Here is a 24,287-nt window from a genome sequence, read left to right as displayed (position 1 = left end):
ATCCCAGAGATTTCCTCACATCTATTATGCTCAGAAATTAAGTTCCTTCCACTACAGTGCAACCTGCCAGTTCCATTTTAACTTTTATTTGCCAGTTTGAAAATTCTTGTTTCTAATCTATATGTTCTCCCATGCAGTATATTACTGAACCGTTGCATTTCCTCTTGATAATAACTAAAAATAAATTGAAAAGAATGATTAAGAAGTTTATTCTGGCATGATATGTCTTTGATAAACTCATCTTACAGCACATCCCAATCAGTTATGTCAGTTTTTTCATTCATGATGTCTTGTAAATATTTGCATAAAATTCATCAGGGGTTATGGCCCAGTTAATATCCACTCTTCCACCTGTCATAAATCTATGTTCTACATTTAATAGTTTTTGGACATATGCTACTGCTTCAGAGATGTGTTAAAAAGCCCACCTTACTTATATAAGATTGAGAATCTCTTGTTCCAAACCATTTAATATCCTAAAATAATTTTGCAAACTTGGCTTGGCTTCTCAGCAGTTTTTCCTTGCTGAACTCAGACACATCTGCAGTGCTCTCTTCAAGTTGTATTCAGTAAAAGCTACACATATTTTTTAACTGTTGAATTAAATAAATCCCAAAGCCTCTTTATATTCAAGTTTACTACTTCCACGCTTCACTGACCAGCTTTTCCGAAATTCTCAGTGCCTGGTGGTTTGAAGCAAAAAYCTTAATCACCATCCAACCCTTCCATCAGTTTAACCTGAACTACAGTCTAGCTGATCATTGCCCAGCATTGTGGTAGAAGGACCTGGTGTTTCTGGAGTGTTCTCAGTAGTTAATAAACTTTTAGTAGCAAGTTTTCCTCCTGTTTCAGCATCTTTTTGGCTGCTTCCTACCACAGACTGTTTTCACACTCGAGTAATACTTGAGCAACACCCATCTTTGCATCATCTCTTTCCTGGTTTGCTCCAGGGAAGTTCCTCTATCCCACAAAAACTGAAGTAATAATTTTTACTTTATTAACATTAAATAAATCTTCACCTGTATTTCAGATTTTGCCATGGGTGTTAATGGCAAACAATCAACATAAGATTTTACAAATATTTTGYGGCCTTAATTGCTTTTGATGGGCACCAATAATTTTGATGCATTTATGTGTTACATTTTTGTTTTGCTTCAAGCTGTGCTGGCATGGAAAAAAGAGATTCCTGAGATGCACTGAATGACGAAGAGTCCCACACATGCATCAGACACATCCCAAAGATCAAGGACAAATGATAGGCCTTATTATTTTTTCTGTCAAGAATTTTAAGGAAACAAGATTTACAAATCCAGTCAGCTGCACATTTGTCTTTTGGACAATTAAATGCACTTGTACACTTTCCTCTGTCTAAGCCTCAGCTCAAGTTGACAAGCAGCGAGACTAGCTGAAGCTGTCAGTTCAGAGCAGGAAAACACTTCTTCACAGGTTTGCTGGAGGAACTCAGTGGAAAATAGTTGACACTCAATATTAGGGATTTGTTGGGGGATTTAAAAAGAAAAAGAAAGCAAATGTAAGACACTCACTTCAAAGGACTTATTTCAAGGGAAGTGCTAAGGAGGAAAGACACTGCTAAGATAACATTAGAAAATAGCCCAAGCATAAATGACACGAATAGAAAATCTGACAAGTGAATCACAAGGGGAACGGATAGCAGTGTGTCATGTAGTAAGAAATGTGAGAACATAAAAATGTCCCCAGGAATAGGTCCACTAGGATACCATAGTTTTGGAAAAGGRAAAAAGTCACTTCTGATGATTAATTTTGCTGAAGCAAAAAAGTATTTCCAATGCATTCTCTTAAAAATAATCAAGGTCTGCATATATAAAAGAGACTACACCTGATCTATTATCCCTACCAAATAAAACACAACTCTTCTCAAAGTATGTAACTTAAATCCAAAGTGCTAGGTTTAACAGAAGATTTAGAAGCACGTGTTTAAGGAAGTGGTTTGGAATGATTTTCCATCTCTCTCATATAAATCCTGAGACATCAGAAATTGGCTTGTTGTGACACTAGTACACTTCAGGAAGAAAGAACTGAATTCCAGAACTGGCAGTCAGCATGCTTCTTCTAACAGGCTGCTTCTGTGGTCACCACCACTTCCTCCAAACTGGGGTTATTAGGAAAGCTGCCCTACTTTTGTTTGATTGATTCACTGGTTTGTTTTTTTTAAATGCAGCTAGAAGGATCACACCTGTGCCATGCTGTATGGCATGCTGCCCTGCTGCTGACCAGGGATGCACCAATCAGCGCTGAGAAACGAGTGAATGCCAAAATGTTAAAATATTCTGATATACTGGAAAGATCCTGAATCTCTTTCAGTCAGAGATCCCTCCTATATGACAAAAACTGAGTGATGAAAAATAACTACACATCTAAGAATATAATAGATAAAAGCTGGTATACTTTTTTTTTTGCAAATACTAACTGATAAACTATGCAGGATCCAAAGGAAAAGTGAAGGAAAAACTAACTAATAGATTAGATAAGGACATGTTCTTAGCCATGATGAACGCAGAGTCCCCTGGTTAGAAGGTCTCTAAAAATTGTTTGGAAATAATCCTAATAACCCCTCCAAAGTACCCAGGGTAAGGAAGTTACGGAACGCAACAACTASGAGTCAGCCTCTGTCCCCCAGTCCCCATAATTTTAATATGCATGAGAGCTGATGGCATGTGGGARCAATCAGTGAGAGAATGACAGCTGAGTAAAACTTCCCAGCACGCGAGTAAAGCTGCAGAATAGTTCAGTCACACCCTTTAAAAGTCTGGGTTTGGGGTCCTTCCCCACCCCAGAGACAGACTAATTTTCAATTCGTTTTCAGACTGGACATTGTTGCCAATCTGAATCTCTGAGACATTCAGAAAAATCTCCAAACTTAAAAACAAATTAAAAAATAATCAGCAATTTTAAAAAATACCAATACAAATGTTTATTAAAAAAGTTAAATAAACAGATCTTTTTAATCCTCTATTTTAAATACATAAGCTACATTCTCTCAGGGATAACTGAAGTAATGCTCACATGACCAAATATCCACATGCTTTGCTCTATGTTCATTTTCTGAGCATGCAATAAATTTTTGTAAATTTTTGTTTAAAAGAATGGGGATTTGGAAACTCACCAAGATGAACTTCCCAAAGAAGATCCTTGGAGAAAATATGAGCCTGTCTATTGAAAATATTTCCACCCTCTGAAGTACTGCTGAAATAATTAACTCTTTCAGAGCTGAAAAGGGGATCAATATTATTCAGATATTCTATACCCTCTTACTCAGAATATGGTTTAAAAAAAGAAAGGAGGAAATTTTATGCCCTGTCACACATCTACTTACGTTAAGTACAAAGTACTGTACTGTAAACAAAAATTAGTATGAGAACCCCAGACAATAGGGCAACTATTTTTCAGTGAGACATTTAAGCTCCAGGCAGCACTTTTATGTGTGTGTTAGTACCAGTAGATTCATGTGATTTCCTAAATCAAGGCCTTTAACTGAAGCAAATTTAGTCTCCAATTCCCTATTAGCTACCTTTGGGAAAACCTTTCATTGGGTAACTTTCATTACTAAGGTAATTGCTCTGACAATAGAAAATGGATGTGCACAAGGAAACAACCCACTTACTGTTTGCACACAGTTCTATTTTGGACACTTGCTATAAAAGGGTRCAAATTAAGAGGATTATTTCAATTAAAAAAGCTGCTCTAGTTCTTGTTAAACATCTATAATAAATTTGCAAGCAATTAGCAATTTTATCATCATACACAGAAGATGGACTACGTCACAGATATTCACACATAAGAGAGAGCAAAGCAATAATGTACAATTGTGGGTCTATCAAAGAATGGTCAGAAACATACTACCAAGCAAAAACACAATATTTAGAAATTTTTGGAAAACTGTTCCACAGCTTTTTGTTTYAGTTACAAACCGTAATTATTATGGCAAGTAAATAAGAACCTTATTATGCAGAAYACTGGCTATGAATTTTACACAGAGCACTGGTAGAGAATGTAAACACATGTAATTCTATCTGCTGCTCCTTATAGCCAGTGAATAAGATTGTTTTAAGCAGTAATAAATGTTTGTTGGTTTGAAGAGAAACAAAAAAGCAGCACATGCCTAATTAGAAACAAACTGCTRCAGCCTAAAGCAGACAGTAAGTATTTCATAAAAACTCTACAACAAACAGATTAGGAGGTTTTGTAAAGCAGCTGGGTTTTGACAGTTGATTCCAGAAGTGCTGCATGTAATTCCAATATCATGGTCATCTTAAAAGCATTCTTGACCTACTTAAAAACAATGGTTTATCAYGCTGCATTTGTTTCCTTCTGGATATTAAAAAAAAAAAAAAGAAAAAAAAAGAAAACCAGTTTATAAAACAGAACATAAGCTATTTTTGAGTACATCCATGCTTGCTGGGCATGGAAAAGGCAAGCTACCACACTCATTTCAACTCATCATGTTTCAAATAATCAACATATCCTACCATTTTGTGTGAGTTTAGTGGAGCAGAGGAAGGATGTWATCCAGAAGGACTCTTTAGTGGTTTTTACTGCTTGGCTGTTGTTTCCTAGGGATATTCCCTTTGAAAAGGGCAGTTTGAGGTAGCGACCAGAATCCTGAAGGTTTGCATTTTCTTCACACTGTGAAAACAAACCAGTTAAAACAGCTGTACTGCACAAAACAATTGACCAAATCTCTAAATTATAKGAATCATTGTTTCCCTGCCAGAAACAGAAGAATTCCCGCTATGTCTGTTGCAATTTTGGTTTTAGAACATAGCATCATATACTRACATTGAAATCTAACAGATTTGCACAGGTTACATGAAATAATTAGCTACAAATTTTTGTGTTGAAATCTAAACTTTATCCTCTGAAGAAGGAGACAGCTGTTATATGTGGAAAAAAGAGCTCCACAAAGTTAAAATATCTCTAAAAATTATAATATTGAATAGATCTGCAAAAATGAGCYTGTCCGATTTACCAACCTGAGGAATTCAGGAAGAGGGGATCATGTGGTTCCCTTCGTGAGTTTTAACTGAACTTACCTTTGTGCAGTTCATTACAACACATCATCGTAGATTCAATTGCAATTTATATCAGGAAGGTTAATATGAAACAATCAGCAATGGATATTTGAATGGTGACAATATTATCACTATTGCTAATCAATACAGACTTTCTCAGCTTGTCTCTGGGCATTTAAAGTCTGTTCCAGAGGAATCATTACAGGTAATGACTGCTAATTAAATTTACCTTGTGTACAATCAGTTCATGGGTGCCATCTGGCAGAGTCCTCCCATTTTCCTGCATCAGGGGCACGAAAGAAAAGCCAAACAACTTCTTCTCACCCTTTTCTTTTGCTGAAATGTATATATAAATAGCAGCACTTAATAGTATACATTTTAGACAGAATAAATGTATATAATGCAGCATAAGAAAGTATACTGGAAGCTATCTGCAGCTAATCAGATGAAGATAATCTTGAATTTCTGTTCCAATTTGCGCATTGTCTCCTGTACAACTCTTTTTTATCTCACTTTAAATCAGAAGGGAGTAGTCTTGAAATAACTTAGTATATATTAACAACAAATAATGTGAGACACCAAATATGCAATTCAGCAACATATACAGAAGTTTATCCACCTCTGTGAAACCTGTCTTTCATACCTTGGAATGCAGAATGTGGAACCAGTCATCAATTTTTACCTCAAAATCATATCCATAATGTTTCAGAAGGTTTTAAAAATTTTGGAATTTCATAAGTAAAAAAAAGCATAACAGAGCAAAGTTCACGCAGCTGTCTTTTTCCTGAGGTGTGATGGAAACTCCTGTGCTTTGCTGYAGATGTAATGGGGAGGACTGCAGAAATCATGAACACCACTTACTGGAGCAGTGCCGGAATTCACAGCGGATGTGAGCTCCTCTAAATTTATCCACAGGAATAGGAAGTTTCAGCAGCTCAGCCCATCTGGGGCCATTGTTATGATAAAGCACAAAAGAATGGTACTCGCTGGCTGGTGGCTCTCCGGAGCCAAATGAGATAAAATCCTAATGAAGGAAAAACATGATTAAGGATAGATTAGTTCATTGATAAAATGTCATCAAGGACTACTTGAAAAATTGTATCAAAATTAAGTACAGTAAGGAAAAACATAAAACAAGGATACCTTTAAGATTTGACCACTGCTGTCCACCACATGCATTGTCACTTCCACGTTTCTGGCAACACTTTTCCCTCCTTTCTCAAATTCTCCTCTTTCTACGGTGATATATAAATCATTCCTCATTTCACCTATCAAAAAACCAAATGAAACACAATGTGTCCAAAAGCCAATCCAATTTGCTTACTTTCGCTTTTACTATTTAAGTATTTTTTCATCTTATCTTATAAAGGATGGCATCACACCCACAATTTATCAGTATTCTTGGATTTTAATAAACAATTGTTTTCGTAAACCAAGAAAACAAAAAAATTTTCATCCCTCTCAAAACACAGATAATCTGCTATACTAAACAAATTCTAAGGGCTTTTAGTCATCTGTTAGATCTGTTCAGTCTTTACACTGGCATCTATGTACAGCAATACTAGATCCACCTCATTTAAGTCTTCTTTTAATCTAAGGCAATATTAATATACTTTCTTGCACTTGCAATCATTACAGTTCTATGTTTAACTGATTACAACATTTTTCTACCAAATCTCAAAAGAAAGTATTATTTTGCAAAAGTAAAAACCAAGAGGTTGGCGTTCTTTCCATCAGAAGAGCAGTCTTCCCAGATTAAGAGCATTCCAATTTGTAATCTAAAAAATCTCAATATATTYTACATTAATAGGGTGTTTCAAAGCTTACAAGGAAAAAGTTAGCTTAGTTAGCTTATTTTTCACTTGTTGAAAAGGTTTCTGAGAAATCAGACTCTTTATCAGGACACTCAAACTACACAGGCACTACCTAAGTACCACATGGTATGTACAAATATCAAATAAATAATTTATATTTAAATTTAAATTCCTTGCACGTTCATGTAGTATCATGCTAAATAGTCTGTCAGAACATAAACAGATCATATGGACAAGATCAATGGTAATTTTATTTTCATTTCAGTTGACCCAAACTGCAAACTTTGTATTTGATGAAGGGAAGAAAGAGGGGTTGCAGTGGGGATAGGACAGGGGAAAAGCAGGACTGGTGTTGACTGGAGTGCCGTAGTAGGAAAGTCCCTGTTCTGTTTGAAGATGCTAAATCTATTTCAAAAGTGTGTAAATTAATCTAGCTCTTGACAAACATTATCAGAACTACTCTGAAGCAACTGGACATTCCTTAYGAAAGGCAGAACAATCAAAGATGAACAGCATCATAATTAGGAGCATTTTCTAAAATTCTTATTTCTGGACTTYGCTGAAACAGAAATTCAGAAAATATGCTTTTATCTAGAGAAATACAAGCTTAGTGAAAAGGGAGTATTAWCTTTTAATAAGCTAGATTTTCACTCGGCATTGCTGAAATAAAATATAGTAGTTTGGTATATTTATAGGTGTGCTACTTAGAAAGCAACCATGGGGTGTGTACTTGTATTGTGAGTAAAATTAATTATAAGACATAAACAAAAATAATTAGTACATCTTCAATTTCCAGCTTCATTTTAATTTCCAAGTGGAATTTGACTTGCTTGAACTTTCCACAATACTCTCGTGTTTCACATTCCTTGCGTTTTACTGCATGCAATTTTCCAGGSGTTTTTAAGTAACAGAAACAATGATCTTGCTATAGTCATCTAATATTTTTATATTTTTACTTCACTATGGGCAAAATAATTAAATGATTCCTCCAAAGTACAATTGAAATGACAAAAAATAAAAGAAGAAACTGCTATATCATGAATCCCTCAAGACCCATGTTCATAAACAAAGGGGGAAATCTGCTATTTTATGACCTTATTATCAGTTACCTGCTGAAACAATCACAGGCAGAGGCTAGAATACAGCCAGACAGAATCAACAGAATACCAGATGGAATTCACTTAAGAGTGTGTGAAGTCAAGGATAAAAGAGCTGAATTACTAATAAGTGTGTGCAACCACCAGATCAATCTCTGGTTCCTGGGGGGAAACAAGTTTAAAATAAGCAAAAAGTGATGGTTATTCAGGTGATGGACAGCAAGACTTGGAAGAAAAGAATGCAAACACAAGAGCAATCTCAAAACAAAAACCAAACACAAACCAAACATTTCCAAAGGATGTTATGAATGTGTAAGGATGAAAGAAAAAGATGGAGAAATTGTGGAAGAAAGATAAGCTACAGGGTACAAAACTGGCAATCACAAAGGACTCAGGAAATCCCTTGAGCTGAAAATAGCTGGAGGCTGGGAGAGCATCAGGGAGTAATTACCATACGTGTACATATGCAAACTCAGCTTTTACTTGTCCTTAGCTTCTCTGTACAACACTCAGCTAGATGCACCCTTGATCTGAATCTGTAAAGCTGCTCTGATTGTTTATTCAAGTAACAAAATAAAAACTTAAAAACTCATTAAAACTACCCTTAAAACTACTGGCTTATGATTATTTCTACATTGCAGTAATATTTCATTATAGAAATTTTATGAGTTAGTATAGCATGGTTACAAAAGAGCTTGCAGCATGTTGGGTCCTTGCTTAGCATTTGCATACACAAGGCTTGGTTCTAGTTAGTGCTGCCTGTTGGTCACTTTCTGGCATTTTACATTCAGAAAAAGTTGAGAACACACAGTAATCAAAAAAGGCAGCTTTGTTACACAGCTGATTTGAGCAAACAACTTGTAGGCACAGCAATTACTCTTTAAAGACTAACTTGAACACCACATGCATTTGTGCTCCATTCAGGAATTATTTTCATTTATTAGCACAGATTTATTTCAAATTTTCATGGGAACCTCGCAGAAACAGAACCACAACTGAATAAGCAATTCCACCACAAATTTAATGACTTACCAGGTGTAACTCAGTGAAAAGTCTAAGTTTTCCTTTTTAAATAAACTGTACAGGTTCCACATGCACATGCAAATGACAGTGGAGTGGGATGCCCTATCATTGGAAGTGTTCAAGGTCAGGTCGGAAGTGGCTTTAAGCAACCTGACCTAGTAAAAGATATTCCTGCCCATCCAAGTGGGCAGAGATAATAATCTTTAAACATCCCTTCCAACTCCAACCAGTGTATAATTCTATAAAAAAAAAAAAAAAAAAAAAAAGACCATGTTTAAAAAGGGCAATTGGAGCTCCACAGAAGCTAGGCAGGCTTTTAAAATGGTGTTTCAATCCACTGTAAGCTTTTTTAAAAAATCCAAACCTGTTGTGTTTTACCTTTTTAATTGCCAGAAGAAAGCAAATCACAGTGAAATAAGACACACAAAAGGAGTAGGATGGACTTTCTCAAATACTGCTCTGCTGTTGTCTTCCTAACAGAGCCTTGACAATTATAATMAGTGTCATGAAAGGATAGTTCAGGCGATTCTTGCCCTGATCTACATCCATTCAGGGAGCTCTGCTTGTTTTCAACATCTTGAAGAAAATCAAGACACGTTGGTTATGTTATTGAAAATAACATAAAAATATTGAAAATGCTAGGTTTTTTCCATTACCATGCATGGCAAATCAAAGAGGAGACTAAGCCTCTTACACTGTATAAGGAATAGCCATGTTTTATCTGGAAATAGAAAAGCAGAAGGGGAGATGATTTAAACAGACTGGAAAATTAATTATAAAAAAAATAAATTAGGCTATTAGAGTCTGTATCAGGTGGATACAACAGCAGCTTTCTTTTCTCAAAGTATGTGACATATCTGACAATTCATAATATCTATAGAAACACAGGGTTCAATGTAATTTTGCCTCCTGTCTGCAGACAGACAAATATTTCACTATTGATTTAAAACATAGTCATTATTTGCAATCAAAATGTAAGAAAATTGAATATATTGAATTTGCACAGTTCAGGTAAGAGTACTGAGACATAAAAAACTTTACTCCATATTCCTGAAAAATCTTTAGCACAGTATTTGAATAAACATATTACAAGTTCATAAAATCAAAAAGTCAACAGGTTTATAAATACCAAGCCCAAAGCCTTATCAGAAAACAGCTGCTGGTAAAGAAAGAAAATGGATTTGACAAGTAAATGTCACTCTGGAAAGAAAATTAGAATAAAAACCTAGAAAAATATATTTGGATACCAAATTTTAAAATTATTACATTATTATACATTGGTCTGGAGATATCATAATCACTTTCACATTGTAGAAATGCCATTTTTCAATCTTCCTTTATGAAAATTCCCACTCTAAAAATTGAGACGGTCTGTTTAAACAAGGGCATTCTTTTGTAGCCCCACTTCCCATAAAAAAAAATTTTAAACCCTCCACGAAGCATTCAAACATCAGCAAATTGCTGAATCTATCTATAGTCTTTTAACTGATTATTTTTATTTATGGCAACTATAATTACACATTTGATTGTAAGAATATGCATCATTTTTCTGTAGGATTTCTGCTTTCACCAGTACACCAGATAGATAAAAGCAAATTCTTTTCACTAAGAGGGTCAATTACAACCATAAGTAGCACTGAAAGGCCAAGTGCTGCTGAATATCAGAGTTCTGAGGGAGACTTTGGTGAGTACAAATGGTATCTTCAGATAAAATATCTGCATGACTCAAATCAATCTAATAAATGTTTCTGTACTGAGACTTTTTACAGTGTAATGCTTTATCAAATGTGAGTCATTACTGCAGAAATAGGAAGGGCATATTTCAAATAGCACAGTACATCAGGTTTTAATTAGTGGTTGAAAACACACCTACAGAATTAAAACTCAATCAGACACAAGACTTCAAACATGATGACAAAAGCAACACGCTTAGTCCAGTTTATTTCTGTGTTAAGAAATAGTTCCCCTCTCTAAGCTTGTTTTAGTGAAAATATCCAGTGGCTGTTTTCAGCGTGAAATTTGGTACAGCAAAAAGCAACTTTGGTGTTGAAAACAACACCAAAAATTGTGCTCTATTTCTCAGGTGACAGCCCGACCTCTACCTATAAAGAAATTTTGTGGTATGAAAGATGTAGACCACTTGAAAGGATTTGTTTCAAAAGAAAGGGCAGCTCATTTTTCCCTGTTCTGATGGAGCATTTCCATTCCCTGGCCCCTGCCGTGACAGGTCACTTTCAGCTTTCTGAATTCAGGGCATCCAGACTGTGAAATGAACATGCAAAGTATGTTAGTATGAGTTAGTAACATCCTCAGCCAAGGTCAAACTCCACTGTAAATCACCTTTGCCTGGYAGTGTCAAGTTTTCTGGGTAAGAAATTACTCAGATTGGTGAACCACATATATGTTTAAAATCATTAAACRTATTTTGTGAAGCTAAACCACCTAGATCTTCTTAGAAGTGAAAGATACTTCTAAACATGTAGGTCATGAGCTGAGTCAACAGAAGCTGGAGAAAAGAAAATTAAAGAAGTCATGTGTTGCATTTCTGTGCTAYCTGAATAATTTCACTGCTTAAAAAGCTGCTTACCTTGGTAAAGCTACTTTCTAGAGACTATTTCAATAAAAAAAATGAGGTTAACATGTTACAACCAGCATAGGCAATACAGAATATTATTGTACATKGGATGTGAGATGGCAAACAAAAAAGAAATAAAAACCTTGGTGTTAGTCCTTATGAGAGTAGAGGTAATTAGTTGTTTCTTGGAAAAACCAGAACTGTGAGGATCAAAGAGTGTATCTAGGGAAGCTGTTTATTCTGACAACCATGCAATGTGTCGAAAAGGGGTATATTCTGTCCTAATTACAGAAGTGACCCAATAACCCCAATGCTTTGGGACTACTYAACACCCTATTATTTCACCTATCCAGCTAATCAAAAATAGGCTCATGAGCTCCTACAAGAACTTTTAACATTAGGTGAGAGGCAAAGCTATACAGAAACTGAAATTCCACAGAATTAAAAAAAAAAACAAAAAAACCCCACAAACAAACAAAAACAGAACCAAACAAATCAGAAAGTAAAGCTGCAGTGGTGTGAATGATTTTACGGTCCTAACTTTTTGATGCAGCACAAGCTTTCAGTGCCCATTCTGCATGGACATCCATTCYGGTATGTGAATTAAATTGTAAGTGAAAGGTGCTAAACTGAAATGTCTGGGTTGCTAAATTAAAATGTTACAGCACAGCATTGGCAGTACCTGTCTCATTACATGGCCCTGCYAATACACTGCAGCTTGCACTTGGTAAAAATATCTTGAAAGCACTTTYGTGGGTTGAGAGAGGAAAGACTCCAAACCCTTCTTGCCCCAGCTGTAGGTGCTAACCAGGTACATTACAGCTCGTTATTTCTTGCCAATGAAGAAGCAAAAGCTTTGTGACTTCAATCCAACTGAAAGTGAATTGCATCTGGTCGGAATGGAAGCAGAGGACAGAGACTTGATCATTTCTATGAATGTGTCATTTGTATTGTTATTATTCTAGAAACATTTGCACSCAACCTAGGTATCAAAGCAGTGATCTTTAACAAAAAATTGTTTTTAAACTTACACCGAAGAAGCTGTGAGTTTCAACTGCAACACATATATTAAAACAAGATTTTTCTCATATTTCAAACATATTTAGAACTGCAGAATCTCTGCAGAATCTCTTGTAGCRTATTAATATGAAATAAGGTTTTCAAGCAGAAGATAGCTGTCAAAGATCAAAGCTAGCCATCTTTGTTAGAAACAAGAATTTAGTTTGCCAGTTATCTTCAAAAACCTTTCTAGCGAAATAAATTTCAATTTGATTATTCAGTAGTGTAACAAAACACAGCATGACTGTTTTTGAACAAGCGTCTCTGATAGTTACTGTGTCCTGACAGCAGCCACCAATTTTGAAATAATTACACAGAACTCACTGGGAGCTTTCGTTAGGAACTGCTTTTTTGAAAGCTTTGCTCAGAACTGTAGGTCCTTCAGAACCATGAATTGCAAAAGAGCAAAAAACATCATTTTGTTTAGAGGCAGTTTCTGTTCATTTACATCTCTGTAGAATACAAGCTAATGAGATGTTTTATGGTCTAAATGTAACTTGAAGAGCTCTTAAAACAATTTCAGTTGTAGGGACTGAAAAGCTCTGGATGTGGCACAGACAAAATGGTATTAATGCAGAATGTAAATCTTGTGGATGAAAAACATTGTAACATTTTAGAGAAAAGATCCTTCGAATACATTGTAGAATGGGAAAGGAGCTGTGTAGTAACTGCCAGTGGGAAGATACATAAAAAAATAATACAACCAACCCATGCAGGAGGTGATTTTAACTTGAGGAGAGGGCTAAGGAGCCTTAGTACACCTTTCCTCCTATCCTTGGAGTCAGTCCATGCTCTGCCTTGTAGCACCTAGGATGTTCTATGACATCCATGCTGATACACATAGTTGGAGCTGGGTCTGGGGAGAAGAGATTAAGTCTTGGGATCCTACAGCAATACCCAACTCTTGCTAATCCCTTTCTAGAAGTTGAACTTCGATAATTTCATAATCCAACTTCCATGCAATGAGCTGGGACATCTTCAACTAGAGAAGCTTGCTCAGAGCCCTGTCCAACCTGCCCTTAAATGTTGCCAGGGATGGGACATTTACACTCTCTCTCTGGGCAACCTGTGCCAGTGTTTCTACCCTTTTTCAAAAATTGGTGCAGTGTTGCCCTTCTTACAGTCACTGGACATTTCACATGGCTGCCATGACTTTCCAAATATCATGGAGACTGGCATGGCAGCAACACCAGCCAATTCCCTCAGGGCCCTGGGATGCATCTTGCCAGGTCACAKAGACATAAGCATGTTCAGATCCCTCAAGTGGTCATGGATCCAATCTCCTACTGCAGGAACTTTGCTSCCTCCAGTCCCTGCCTTGAGGTCGATCRATTTGAGAGGTTGGGAAGAGAGACTTGCAGTGAATACTGAGGCAAAAAGGTTGYTGAGTACCTCAGCCTTTTCTTCTCATCTGTTGAGAYCAATTTACGTTCAYCACAAGGAGTATGCTTTTTCTGACCTTTCTTTTCAGGCTGGAACACCTACAGAAGTTCTTATTTTTCTTTGCATTCCCTTGCCAATTTCAGCTCCAGTTTTGCCTTGGCCTTCCTGATCCCATCACTACCCAACTGGGCAACATCCCTACACTATTCCCAGGATACCTCTTCCTACTTTCACTGCTTCTGCATTTCCCTGCTGCTCTTTAGTCTGACCAGCATGTCTTTACTCAACCATTCTGCTCTTTTGCCTTCTCTTCCTGATTTCTTACATATTTAATTTAAAAACAAAATTAATTTTAAAAATTTGAGTTAAGCAATCTAAGATAATTTGTGAAAATTGTAATACTGAAGGATGTTATCTGAGAGAAGGGCATTCTTAAGAAGAGCAGCTCAGGAAGACACACAGGCATGCTGCATTTCACAAGGAATTTCATCACTGTGGGAAATTAAATCCCATTWCTGAAACCATTTCCTTTTTGTTTTGCATTACAGAAGACACGGAGAAAGTGACTGGCTGCTTATTAGAGAATATATTCAGCACTTTGAAAAGGAGAGCAAGTCTCATTGACATGCTGGAAGTAGCCAGTGAATGGGTTGGAGTTTTAAAGACTGTGACAACCACCAGYCAGCTGACTGTTCAGTGCCTTCTGCCCACAGAGCATACCTTTACTTCTCTATTTTTGAGACAAAAAACAACCAAGCAAATTTTGCACACACTYGTGATAGTTACTATTTATGAGTAATATTTACTCATACAGATGTTCGTGACTCAAGAATGAGAAAATGTTTTACTTGGTGTTTAAATATATACACACAAAGAAAAACTCTGAGATTGGGACCTTCTGGGTGATACCTGACAAAAAATTATTTGGGGCAGGTTGTATGTCTGTATTTAAGTATATTACAGGAGATGAGCAGAAAAATTTGAGGTAATTTCTACTATTTATATACTGRCAGCTAGTTTATACATTATCACTGTATTATTCTTGTTTGTATATGGGAAACATTACAACAAATCTGCCAAAGTTGGGATTTTGGGAGCATTGGTCACTTTGGTAATAGTATTGCCTTTTTGCTATTAGGTTAAGTAGAGTTGGGAACTTAAAGCAGAGGTGAATAAATTTATCTTGTCAGTACTTTTTTCAGTTACTTTACTTTCATTTTTTAATAAAACACTACCTGCATTTTCAGCTTTACTGCAGCAACTTTCAACAAGCTCTAAGAAACACTCACCATGAAACATGTGATTAAGCAAGTGAAATGCCCTTTACAATGAATTCTCAAACTGAAATAGTTTCAGATTTCAAGTGGATTGCAAATCTACCATGTAATATCCCATTGTTCTGCGACTTTTTTCCCCTTCCTTTTAACAATGAGATGTAAAACAAGTTGTTTTGAACAAGTGGGGAATAAAAGACTAGTAAGCTTTTTTAACAGTAAACTTTGACCTGCTGACTATGTCTAGCTGCAAAATATAGAAAATATTTCCAACAGAATTTTGAAAGRCTGTTTATTTTTACAGAGGTAAAGCATTCTCTTGTTAGCTTGCTAGTGTTTCTTTCCCGGTTTATTGAAGAAAAACTTCCAAATTGTAACTATCCTTGTATACAGTTCCCATGCATCACTGATATTTATTCTATACTCAAAAGAAAGCCAGCTTATTCTTCAAAAACTATAAACTGCAGAAGACTCCTTTCCCCATTCTTTACTTCCAGAGATTTTAAATCAAGGTTAAGGCCAGTTAAATTCTGGCTTGTCTTCCCTTTCCATAGTTTTCTTCTATTTTTTCCTTCAGTTTCTAATGAACCAAGAAAATAAGAGAGGGGAGATGGAAAAGAGGAGGAAAACAATATACAAGTCCTTTGCACTTGTCTAACCAAGTATGTCATATGTTTGTTTACTCTAGTGACTTGTAGAAATGTTAATTCCTTCAATAGATAGGATTAAAGTTTTTAAAAAGTATTTAAATAGGATTTGAAAAGCAGAGGGTTATTACCCCTACAGTACTACAGTTTTGTGAAAGGTCAAAACGCAGGGTGTCTTTACTCCACAATATTGCTTAAACATATTTTGTGTAACTAATATATCCAGTCAATATTACTTTCAGCAATAAAAAATACTTATTTCTGGATTCTTGGAAATCAGAAAAGCAAATAGTGGCAGACATTAAATTCAAACTCTTTGTACTTTATATACTATAAAGAACTTTGGAAAAATTCATTCCACTACTCAAGGGGGAAAATGTTTAAGTGTCTCAGACCTAAATTTCTTCTCCTAGAAACAACAACTCTTTACTAACTCCAAGCTCACTGGCATGTACATATACTTACCACGATAAAAACAACATATTCCGTAGTTTTTTTTACAATTCTGCTCTCCAGACTCTTTTTCTATGCTTTGAAAGAAAGAATGTCTCTAGTCAAAAATCACATAATTGAAAAATTAATGTTATCATGAAGACTGTATTTTGTGAGACCATTTGTATAAAAAGACAGATTCTATTTCTAGTTTCATTTTAAAAAGCTTCTGAAAATAGTAAGAAAGGTTGGTGAGTGTGTACTTGCACATGAGAAGACCTTTCAATAATCCAGATGAAGGCATGATTAGTATATTCAGTAGCTTTGAAGGAAAGATTCTGATGAGATTTAACTGGACAGCAAAAAGACATCTAATGAAGTTAAAARGTGACAAATGTAAAGCAATGCAGATGTGATGGTAAAAAATTCAGTTACTTTTCTTAAATTAAGCACATGAAAGCCTAATGTAGGAAACTTTTAAGTGCAGCAACATCCTGGGTACCTCATTCTATCTGCTAAATGAGCAGAAATTAGAAAAAATAAAAAAAAAAACCCAACATTGAGAAACAAAACACAACTTTTAATCTTGGACAAGTAAGTTTGAAAGATTGAAAATTCCACTACAAAAATTAACAGTGCAGTTTCTGTAGGGTCTTTAGCAATGCTATTTGCAAAAAATTATTACAGAATTAGAAAAGGACCAAAAAATTCTGGGGTAAATATTGTGAGCAAAGACTCCTCCAGTCAGGACTGACTAGCTCAGCTCTAGATACCATTACAGATTCTACTTTAAACTTATGTAAAAGGTAAACATGGTAGTTTTAGAACCATCGTTGTAGTGATGCATCAGTGTTTTAACCTCCTCTAATATCATAATAGTTTAATAACTTGGATGGACAGGAAGAAATATTAACTTTTWTCCTTAAAGCACGTGGTGATCAGACAGAAGCAGTGGTAATGGCAACAGTTCAGATCACCAGCCAAAAAAAGGGTGGCTATAGCTGATATCCACCTGTGAGAGTTTTTGAGCTGTCAGCCAACCGGCCAATWGTGTGCACACCCAAAAATATTTTATGGACAAAGACATTTCAAGTTGCTGCCCTCTATAAAACACAGCCTTTCAAAATCAAATCCATAGCTGTTTAAATAAGAATTATCCTATTACCATAGACAAATCTGCATAGAGAAAATTCATAGGTAAAACTGCAGGAAGTAAAGCTTGGACCTAATTGAACTGTTTAGTGAAAATTCTGCAGGAAGATGATGAGATTCCTTTATGTGGTAATGTCTCACACTGAATAAATTTTGTCTTTGAATGTGCCAAGGAGTTAAGACAAGGACTAACAGTAATCTACCAGTAACAGACTAAGCACTGTTAAGAACAGCATAGACTAAATGAAGAATAGCAGATGCAGCTCCAATCTGGAATGCACCACAAAGGAAGATGTGCACCTCCTACCACACAATAGTTTAGTCTGTTTACAACCGCTAGGCAGAGTGGCAGAGAGTTAAGCCAGTTAAGTCCTCATTTAGACAAACAGCTGTGCTAGGGTTTATTCCAATTCTAAAAACTCCAGACAACACACAGTAGCAGATCAGGCTTATTTATGGAATTAGACATCTTCCACAAAGATGCAAAAGGACACATACTGTAACACATGAGCATAAACAGCACTGAAGTTATGCACTGATACAGGTACTCTAAGTCAAATTTGGAAAGAGATTCTGTAAGAGTGAACTACATAAAATAGCAAAAAAGCTGGTAAAAGTATGTACAGAAAAAGAAAAAGGGCTCTCACATTTCATTACCTATTATGTATGTAAATTTAATTTAGAGTGCTCCTCAAAAGTATACTATATTCGTAAATAACAAATGCTAAGTTTTATATACTAAGTAATGATGTGGCTGTCAGGAAATGGTGAAAACAGGAACTCAGTGTGCAAGCACAATTGTCCTTTGATGCTGTACAAARTGCCTGAGAATACTGGCTGTGTATCTGCAGACAGCCACACTAGAATCCTGGAATGGAATTTACCTGTGGTTGCATGTAGAGTCTGCCCTGAAATCCTGGTCAAACCTAGAAAATGCATGCTGATTATATTCACAAGTTGACATTTTCACTGCCTGTCAATAAAAGAGTTTACCTATTTCACAGCCTTTTTGAATCATAGTAATCTACTTTTTTTTTTTTCCAGCCATCTACTCCATCTCCTAAAACACTTGGAGTCCATTAAAAAATGCCAGGGGTCCTGGATAGTGTATTGTGGTGCTTCACCCTGTCAGGCTGCAGTGACACAAAAAGCATTACTCTAAAAAACATGCATTATTATTGTCAGTTCTGGTTTGGCATGCATGCTGATCCCAGTTACTTTTCACAGTCTAACCTCCACAGTGAAAAGGATTGACATGACAAAAAAAGAAGGTCAGARAGAGTTTAAATACACCAGAATAGGAGAGAGACCTAAAATATGGCATTTATAAGAGAGATACTGCAGTTTAGCAGCATGAAGTATTTCTTATTGAATAATTCAAGAGAGTCTGGTTCACAACACTAACCTAAGTGCTAATTAGCCACAGCAACACACTTACTTTTCACAAAAATATAAAATAAGCTCTAATTAATGACCACTTCTAGTGGCAAAAGATTAAGTTCTCTAATTTATCTGCCAAAAAAACCCCAACCAAACCACTAGAAAAGAAACAAAATGAAAGGGGAGCTTTAAAATCAAAAAGCATTTCAAAGGCTAGGTTCCTGCGGGCATTTCAGGGCCTAGGGCATAGTGCTCTGGTTAGACCTTGAAACTCATCATTGCAAGACTGAGATGATTATTTCTCTGTAGGAGAAATCCCTTCTATGCCAGTAAACATGGAAGTTGTACATTATTTAAACTGATGCATGCATACAGCTGGATGGAGAGAGTAGCATACCACAACCCATATATTATTTTTTTAACTAAAAGAGTGACAAACTGAACCTGCACAATGCTTTGAAATGGAGTCAAGAACTCCTCCAGCAGCTGATTACACCATACTCTGCTATAATGTGTTTTTTGCAGTTTAGTACATCACATTACTGCTCAACTGGAAAATGAGGGGATACAAGATCTATTTATAGAGCTTACCAAATTTGATAACACAGAGCGGCAGGTCATTAAATCATAGATAACTGGAAAAATTATTCTTAATGGGAGTTACAGTGTGCTCATTAAAACTGCTTCCCCTGTTACCTGCCAYATTATCTACAACAGCCATTTGATTCAAATTTCAAAATCAACAGTAAGACAACAAATAAACCCTGGCTAATAAGCCATAGCATTTCAAGTGAATTGCTTCCATTAGACATATATATATATATAAACTAACTTCAGACTAAATGGCACCCAACATTTGCATTTTATTGTTCTAAATGCTGCACTCATACCAGCAGAGTATTTTCATAGCAGTACTGAAACTGTTGCATTAACTTATGCTATGTGCACATTTTGAGTGACCAGTAGTGATGATCAAGGTTGCAGAAGGACAGATGTTTAATTGGCAGTAAGTACATGAGTGAATTCTCAGTTGTTAAGTCTCAGGCAGAAGTTCAAGAGAAATACATGCCCACAGCTAAAGCTGAGCCTCATTACWGAGTTTCAAATGCCTATTTAAGACCTCCTCGATTAGTGAAGTATGAAAGTTTATTTATTCTTGCCTCAGAACCTTAGTTTACTTCTGATTTAGATCCACAGGAATGCAAAGACATATCTTTCTACGAAGAAGATAATCTCTATTAAAAATCTGAAAGTCATGAGGATGATTTACATTTGAGAAAGTCAAGACTGTCTGCGTGGACTCAGCTGCAACTAAGCTGTGAGCTCCTCCCTGCAACATTTTTGAGCAGCAACATAACACTGTAATCATGCCAAACTGGTCTGCTTTTCCTTTAAAGAGACATTTGCTTCATAATTTCCAGCAACCCATTAAATTTTTTAAAATTTCATTTCAGGAATTAAGCTACAAGTAGTTTTACAATCTTCTTCCTATAGTTGYTTCTTTACATTCATACTGATATAACTTTCTACCTTCCTCAGCATCTGTTCAAGTATTTGCATATTTTGTCATCCAATATAAGTAAAATTAAGTCTATACATCTATATTATTACCCATTTCAGGTCATTTCCAGTATTGGAGACACAAAACTCRTGAAAACAGAAGCTGTACAGTACCAGTGAAATTCTGTGAGTCTTTATTTAGAAAGCTACCAGTCCTATAAACAAAATGTTCTGCTGGATATCTTTTTCCCTGCACAGAGCTCAGCATTCAGTCATCTTCACTTCTACAACGTGAGGTTCCATCTCTCAAAAAGGGCTGCTACAGCCACATGCCCTTTTGACACTGTCGTAGTAACTATCCAATGTAAAATGTAATGGGGCCACGGGGACACAGTTTTCTTCTATCTTTATGAAAAAACGTTGACATAAGTCTCTGGAACTGCTTACGAAGTTTCAGAATACAGTATTTATTTGAAAGTGGCTGAAAAGCTAGTAATTTCTCATTAGTTCTTTCTTTTATTGCTTATTGAGATATTTTTCTCTTTAACTTACCAGGCATTATAATATTGGAAAATCCTAGTTTCCTTGTTATGGATACTCCATGGGTAAATCTGGATGTATACTCTCTCCTGATTTGTTCTATGTCTCCATGAAGCAAYTGAAGAGAAACTGCCAAACCTGAAAATAAAGAGAAAAACAACGAAATATAAGACATTCAAACAGATTATTGCTATCTCTACTTCTCAAAAAAAATTATATATTTGCATTTATACATGTATTCTTTAGAAGAGAAAATTCAGAGGAAGTACAGCAATAGCAAGCCACTTCAATTTTTAAATGTATTTGGGAAAGGTACGAACAACCAAAAATCAATAAAGACTTGAAAACAACTACCCATGAAAAAGCTAATTGTTGCTGATGTGTAATTGAACTATGATGACATGTATCAAAATTATCCCAATAGGGATGCACTAACGTTTTAACTAAAAAGAGAACTAAAAAGAGAACTAAAAAGAGGTCAATTAGGAGAAATTCCAATCAGCAATATTTACTACCATTCAGTTTTTCCCTCCCTTCAACACCATGCTGCCTTCATTGAAATGTAAGAAAAGGTGCACATTCAATGGTCCTGAGCTATGGGTGAAAAGCAGAAGTCTCATCCCAGTGCATCACTGCCTTGGTTGGAAACACAGGAGGCTCCAAAAAAGGCAGGAACCTCCATGCAAAATGCAAGGGTGACCATATAATAATTTTCAAGGGTTTAGTCCTCTAGAAACAAGGAAGCATAACTTCTTCTACTACATATGCAGTATATAAATAAATTGCAAAGAGCATAGTTCATTACAGCTGGGATTAACAAAAGCAGCAGGCATGCCTTTTGGTTATTTCAAATATAATCACTGAGGCAAGTGTCAGAATGACACAGCTTGTGAAGATTAATCTTGCCTGACCTTCACATTACTACAGCATCTCGTTGTCAACATACAGATCAAGAAGATAAAAGCAAACTCTTCATGTACACCGACCAAATGGAGATAAACAGACAACTCAGAGAAAGAGTCACAACGAGATTTAGCTGAAGCAAATAACATGCACAACACAGACTGAACAACAAGGTCACCAATCCTTTTGGCTTTGGAAGAAACTTTCCCTACAACCATGTTACTGTTGAACAGAATAAATTTAGTTGAAGTCTGGTGGTTTGCAAAATTAGAGCTTAAAAATCCGTACTATGTACTGCCAGTCCAGGCTACTGAGGATCAGATATTTAATTACCATGACAACTTTTATATTTTTCCTCTTACCTACACTTACAATATATTATTTTGGCAACTCCAGAGAACGTGAAACTCTGACCAAACCTTYCTTCTCATGAAAAACAGATCGCCTACACATCTCCAGCTGGGTATATAAACAAATCTTACAAGGAAAAGCATTCAGTGAAGCCCATTCTATATTAAGGACTGTGTTTACTGCCATGTACATTAATAATTTTTGTAGGTGAATTTATTCTATGGTTATACAGTGAAAAACTTTAGGAAACAGTGAAAATTATTATTGGGGTATGTGAGAAAACAAACCACACTGTGGCTACCTGTTGGTACAGAAGTTTGTTACAAAGTCCTGCAGGCAAAGTTCAGGCTCTGTTAGAGCAGGCGAAAGGTTTTTCATTACTATATGGGAAAAACTAGGCCGGGTATAGCACCCTTATAAATATGGATATTTATCCCACCTCCAATCTTGCTTCTTCTATATTTTACAAAATTGTTATACATAACATGTATAATCATGCCTTCATATGCCCCTATTGCACTGTTTCCTTGGAAACCTAAAAAAAAAATTTGCTATTGCTCCAGATTCTATCAACCACAACAGCTTTAATCAGATATTGTACACCGCCTGGTGTTGAGTAAAGTTAGTGTTTTCTAAACAAACGTTGAAGACCCCAAATCCAATCTTCTTTCAATACAAATATCTCAGATTTCCTTGAAGAATTTTATTTGACTCTAAAATAAGATGGCAAAAAACCTCATCAATGGCTAAACAGTTTTAACTTGAGAAAAACAATGCCTGTCAAGGATTTGAAGAATSTTCTCATGGCAAGGCAAGAAACATAAAGAACTCTGTATTTCACTGCATTCATGTTGGAAAATGAAGAGTCATCTTTATATATCCAAAAGCATCAAGAAAATCTCAGTGAACACACTTGAAACAAAGGSTAGTCATTTTACCTATAGTTTAAATACATTTTGGACCCTAAATGGCATGCATTCTCCCRCTTTTCAGAGAACTGAAGAACACTGGATTATAGATAAAAAAGTTACTTAAAAATGTTATATGGTGTAAAGAGGTCAGCAAATAGGAGAGAACGAAATTTGACCAGAACGGAAACAGAGCAAGGAGGCACAAGGAAGGAAATCTGAAGAGCCTCCAAAAATCAAGGCTTCAAGTTAACAGATTTGCCACCGAGGACACAGTTGCCAAACAAAAGGGAATACACAAAAAGGGAAGTAGAACTGATAAATCTGGTAAAAATGCTACAGTTGGGAGCACACAGACTCTACATAATCAATGAAAACACAATTCCCAGATAAGCATTCAGATTGCTCTCTCAAAACTCCACTAATTTTGCAAGGAACCCAGGCCCCCCTGAATAAAGGACTTAAAATCATAAGAGGCATACTGTTATTGAGGTGTGATACCCAAATTCCAGACCAGGTTGCCTGAATTCCCAGTGATTTTTTACATTCAGATGTTGAGATGGCCAAAAGGAACATTCTGTATATGAAAAGGTCTCCCCTAGAACTGCTCTTAAGATCACTCTATTTGATAACCAGTTATGGTTACTACTCTTCTGTGTTCCATTTTAGTCCAGGGCCATAGGTAGTTAACTCTACACAGAGTAGTTACATGTTATAATTATTTGTTAAATACAAAGCACATACACCAAGGTGGGTTACATAACGCAACTGCACAAACCAAGCAAGAGCAATAATAAGGCAGATAAGATTTATTATTTTGTCATCAGATCCATGCTTTTATAAATCAGAACRAATCTCTAGGCATGGTAAGATAACTCCAGCCAGCCAAAGCCAGACAGGTAACGAGGACCTTGTCAGCTAAACACAAAGGCTGTGGCAGYTGCAAGCCACAGCAATCCCACATTCACGGGTCTGTAAAAATGCCATACATTGCTAAAGGAAGCAGACACCCACCATGACATCCAAATGACTGACTAACCATAGTATTGCAATAAAAATAATGGGGAAGAGGTACTTAAAAAAGGTGGAATAATTCACATTTTACAAGGGACTACATTTTGTATACTTATTAAAAATCAAGCTACCAGAATATCAATGAGCATTAACTAACATAATTCAAAACATACTGACACATCAC

The 24,287-nt window shown here is 36.0% G+C and overlaps 1 protein-coding gene across 1 annotated transcript in view; it reads right to left on the bottom strand.

Moving 5' to 3' along the window:
- Positions 1–24,287, bottom strand: part of LOC130585942 (dedicator of cytokinesis protein 4) — a gene marked incomplete at its 5' end in the record, with an annotated part of 103,986 nt that overhangs the window by 68,202 nt on the left and 11,497 nt on the right. Inside the window, 5 exons of the mRNA XM_057386628.1 lie at positions 4,509–4,665; positions 5,281–5,387; positions 5,913–6,075; positions 6,195–6,319; positions 20,940–21,065. Of these exons, the coding sequence (XP_057242611.1) occupies positions 4,509–4,665; positions 5,281–5,387; positions 5,913–6,075; positions 6,195–6,319; positions 20,940–21,065 (678 nt within the window). The remainder of the gene's footprint in view (positions 1–4,508; positions 4,666–5,280; positions 5,388–5,912; positions 6,076–6,194; positions 6,320–20,939; positions 21,066–24,287) is intronic.

Source organism: Malurus melanocephalus, unplaced genomic scaffold (assembly GCF_030028575.1).
Source record: "Malurus melanocephalus ecotype Western Australia unplaced genomic scaffold, MMel_1.1 scaffold_1017, whole genome shotgun sequence".
Taxonomy (NCBI): Eukaryota; Metazoa; Chordata; class Aves; order Passeriformes; family Maluridae; genus Malurus; species Malurus melanocephalus.
This window is presented reverse-complemented; position numbering and strand designations above follow the sequence as displayed.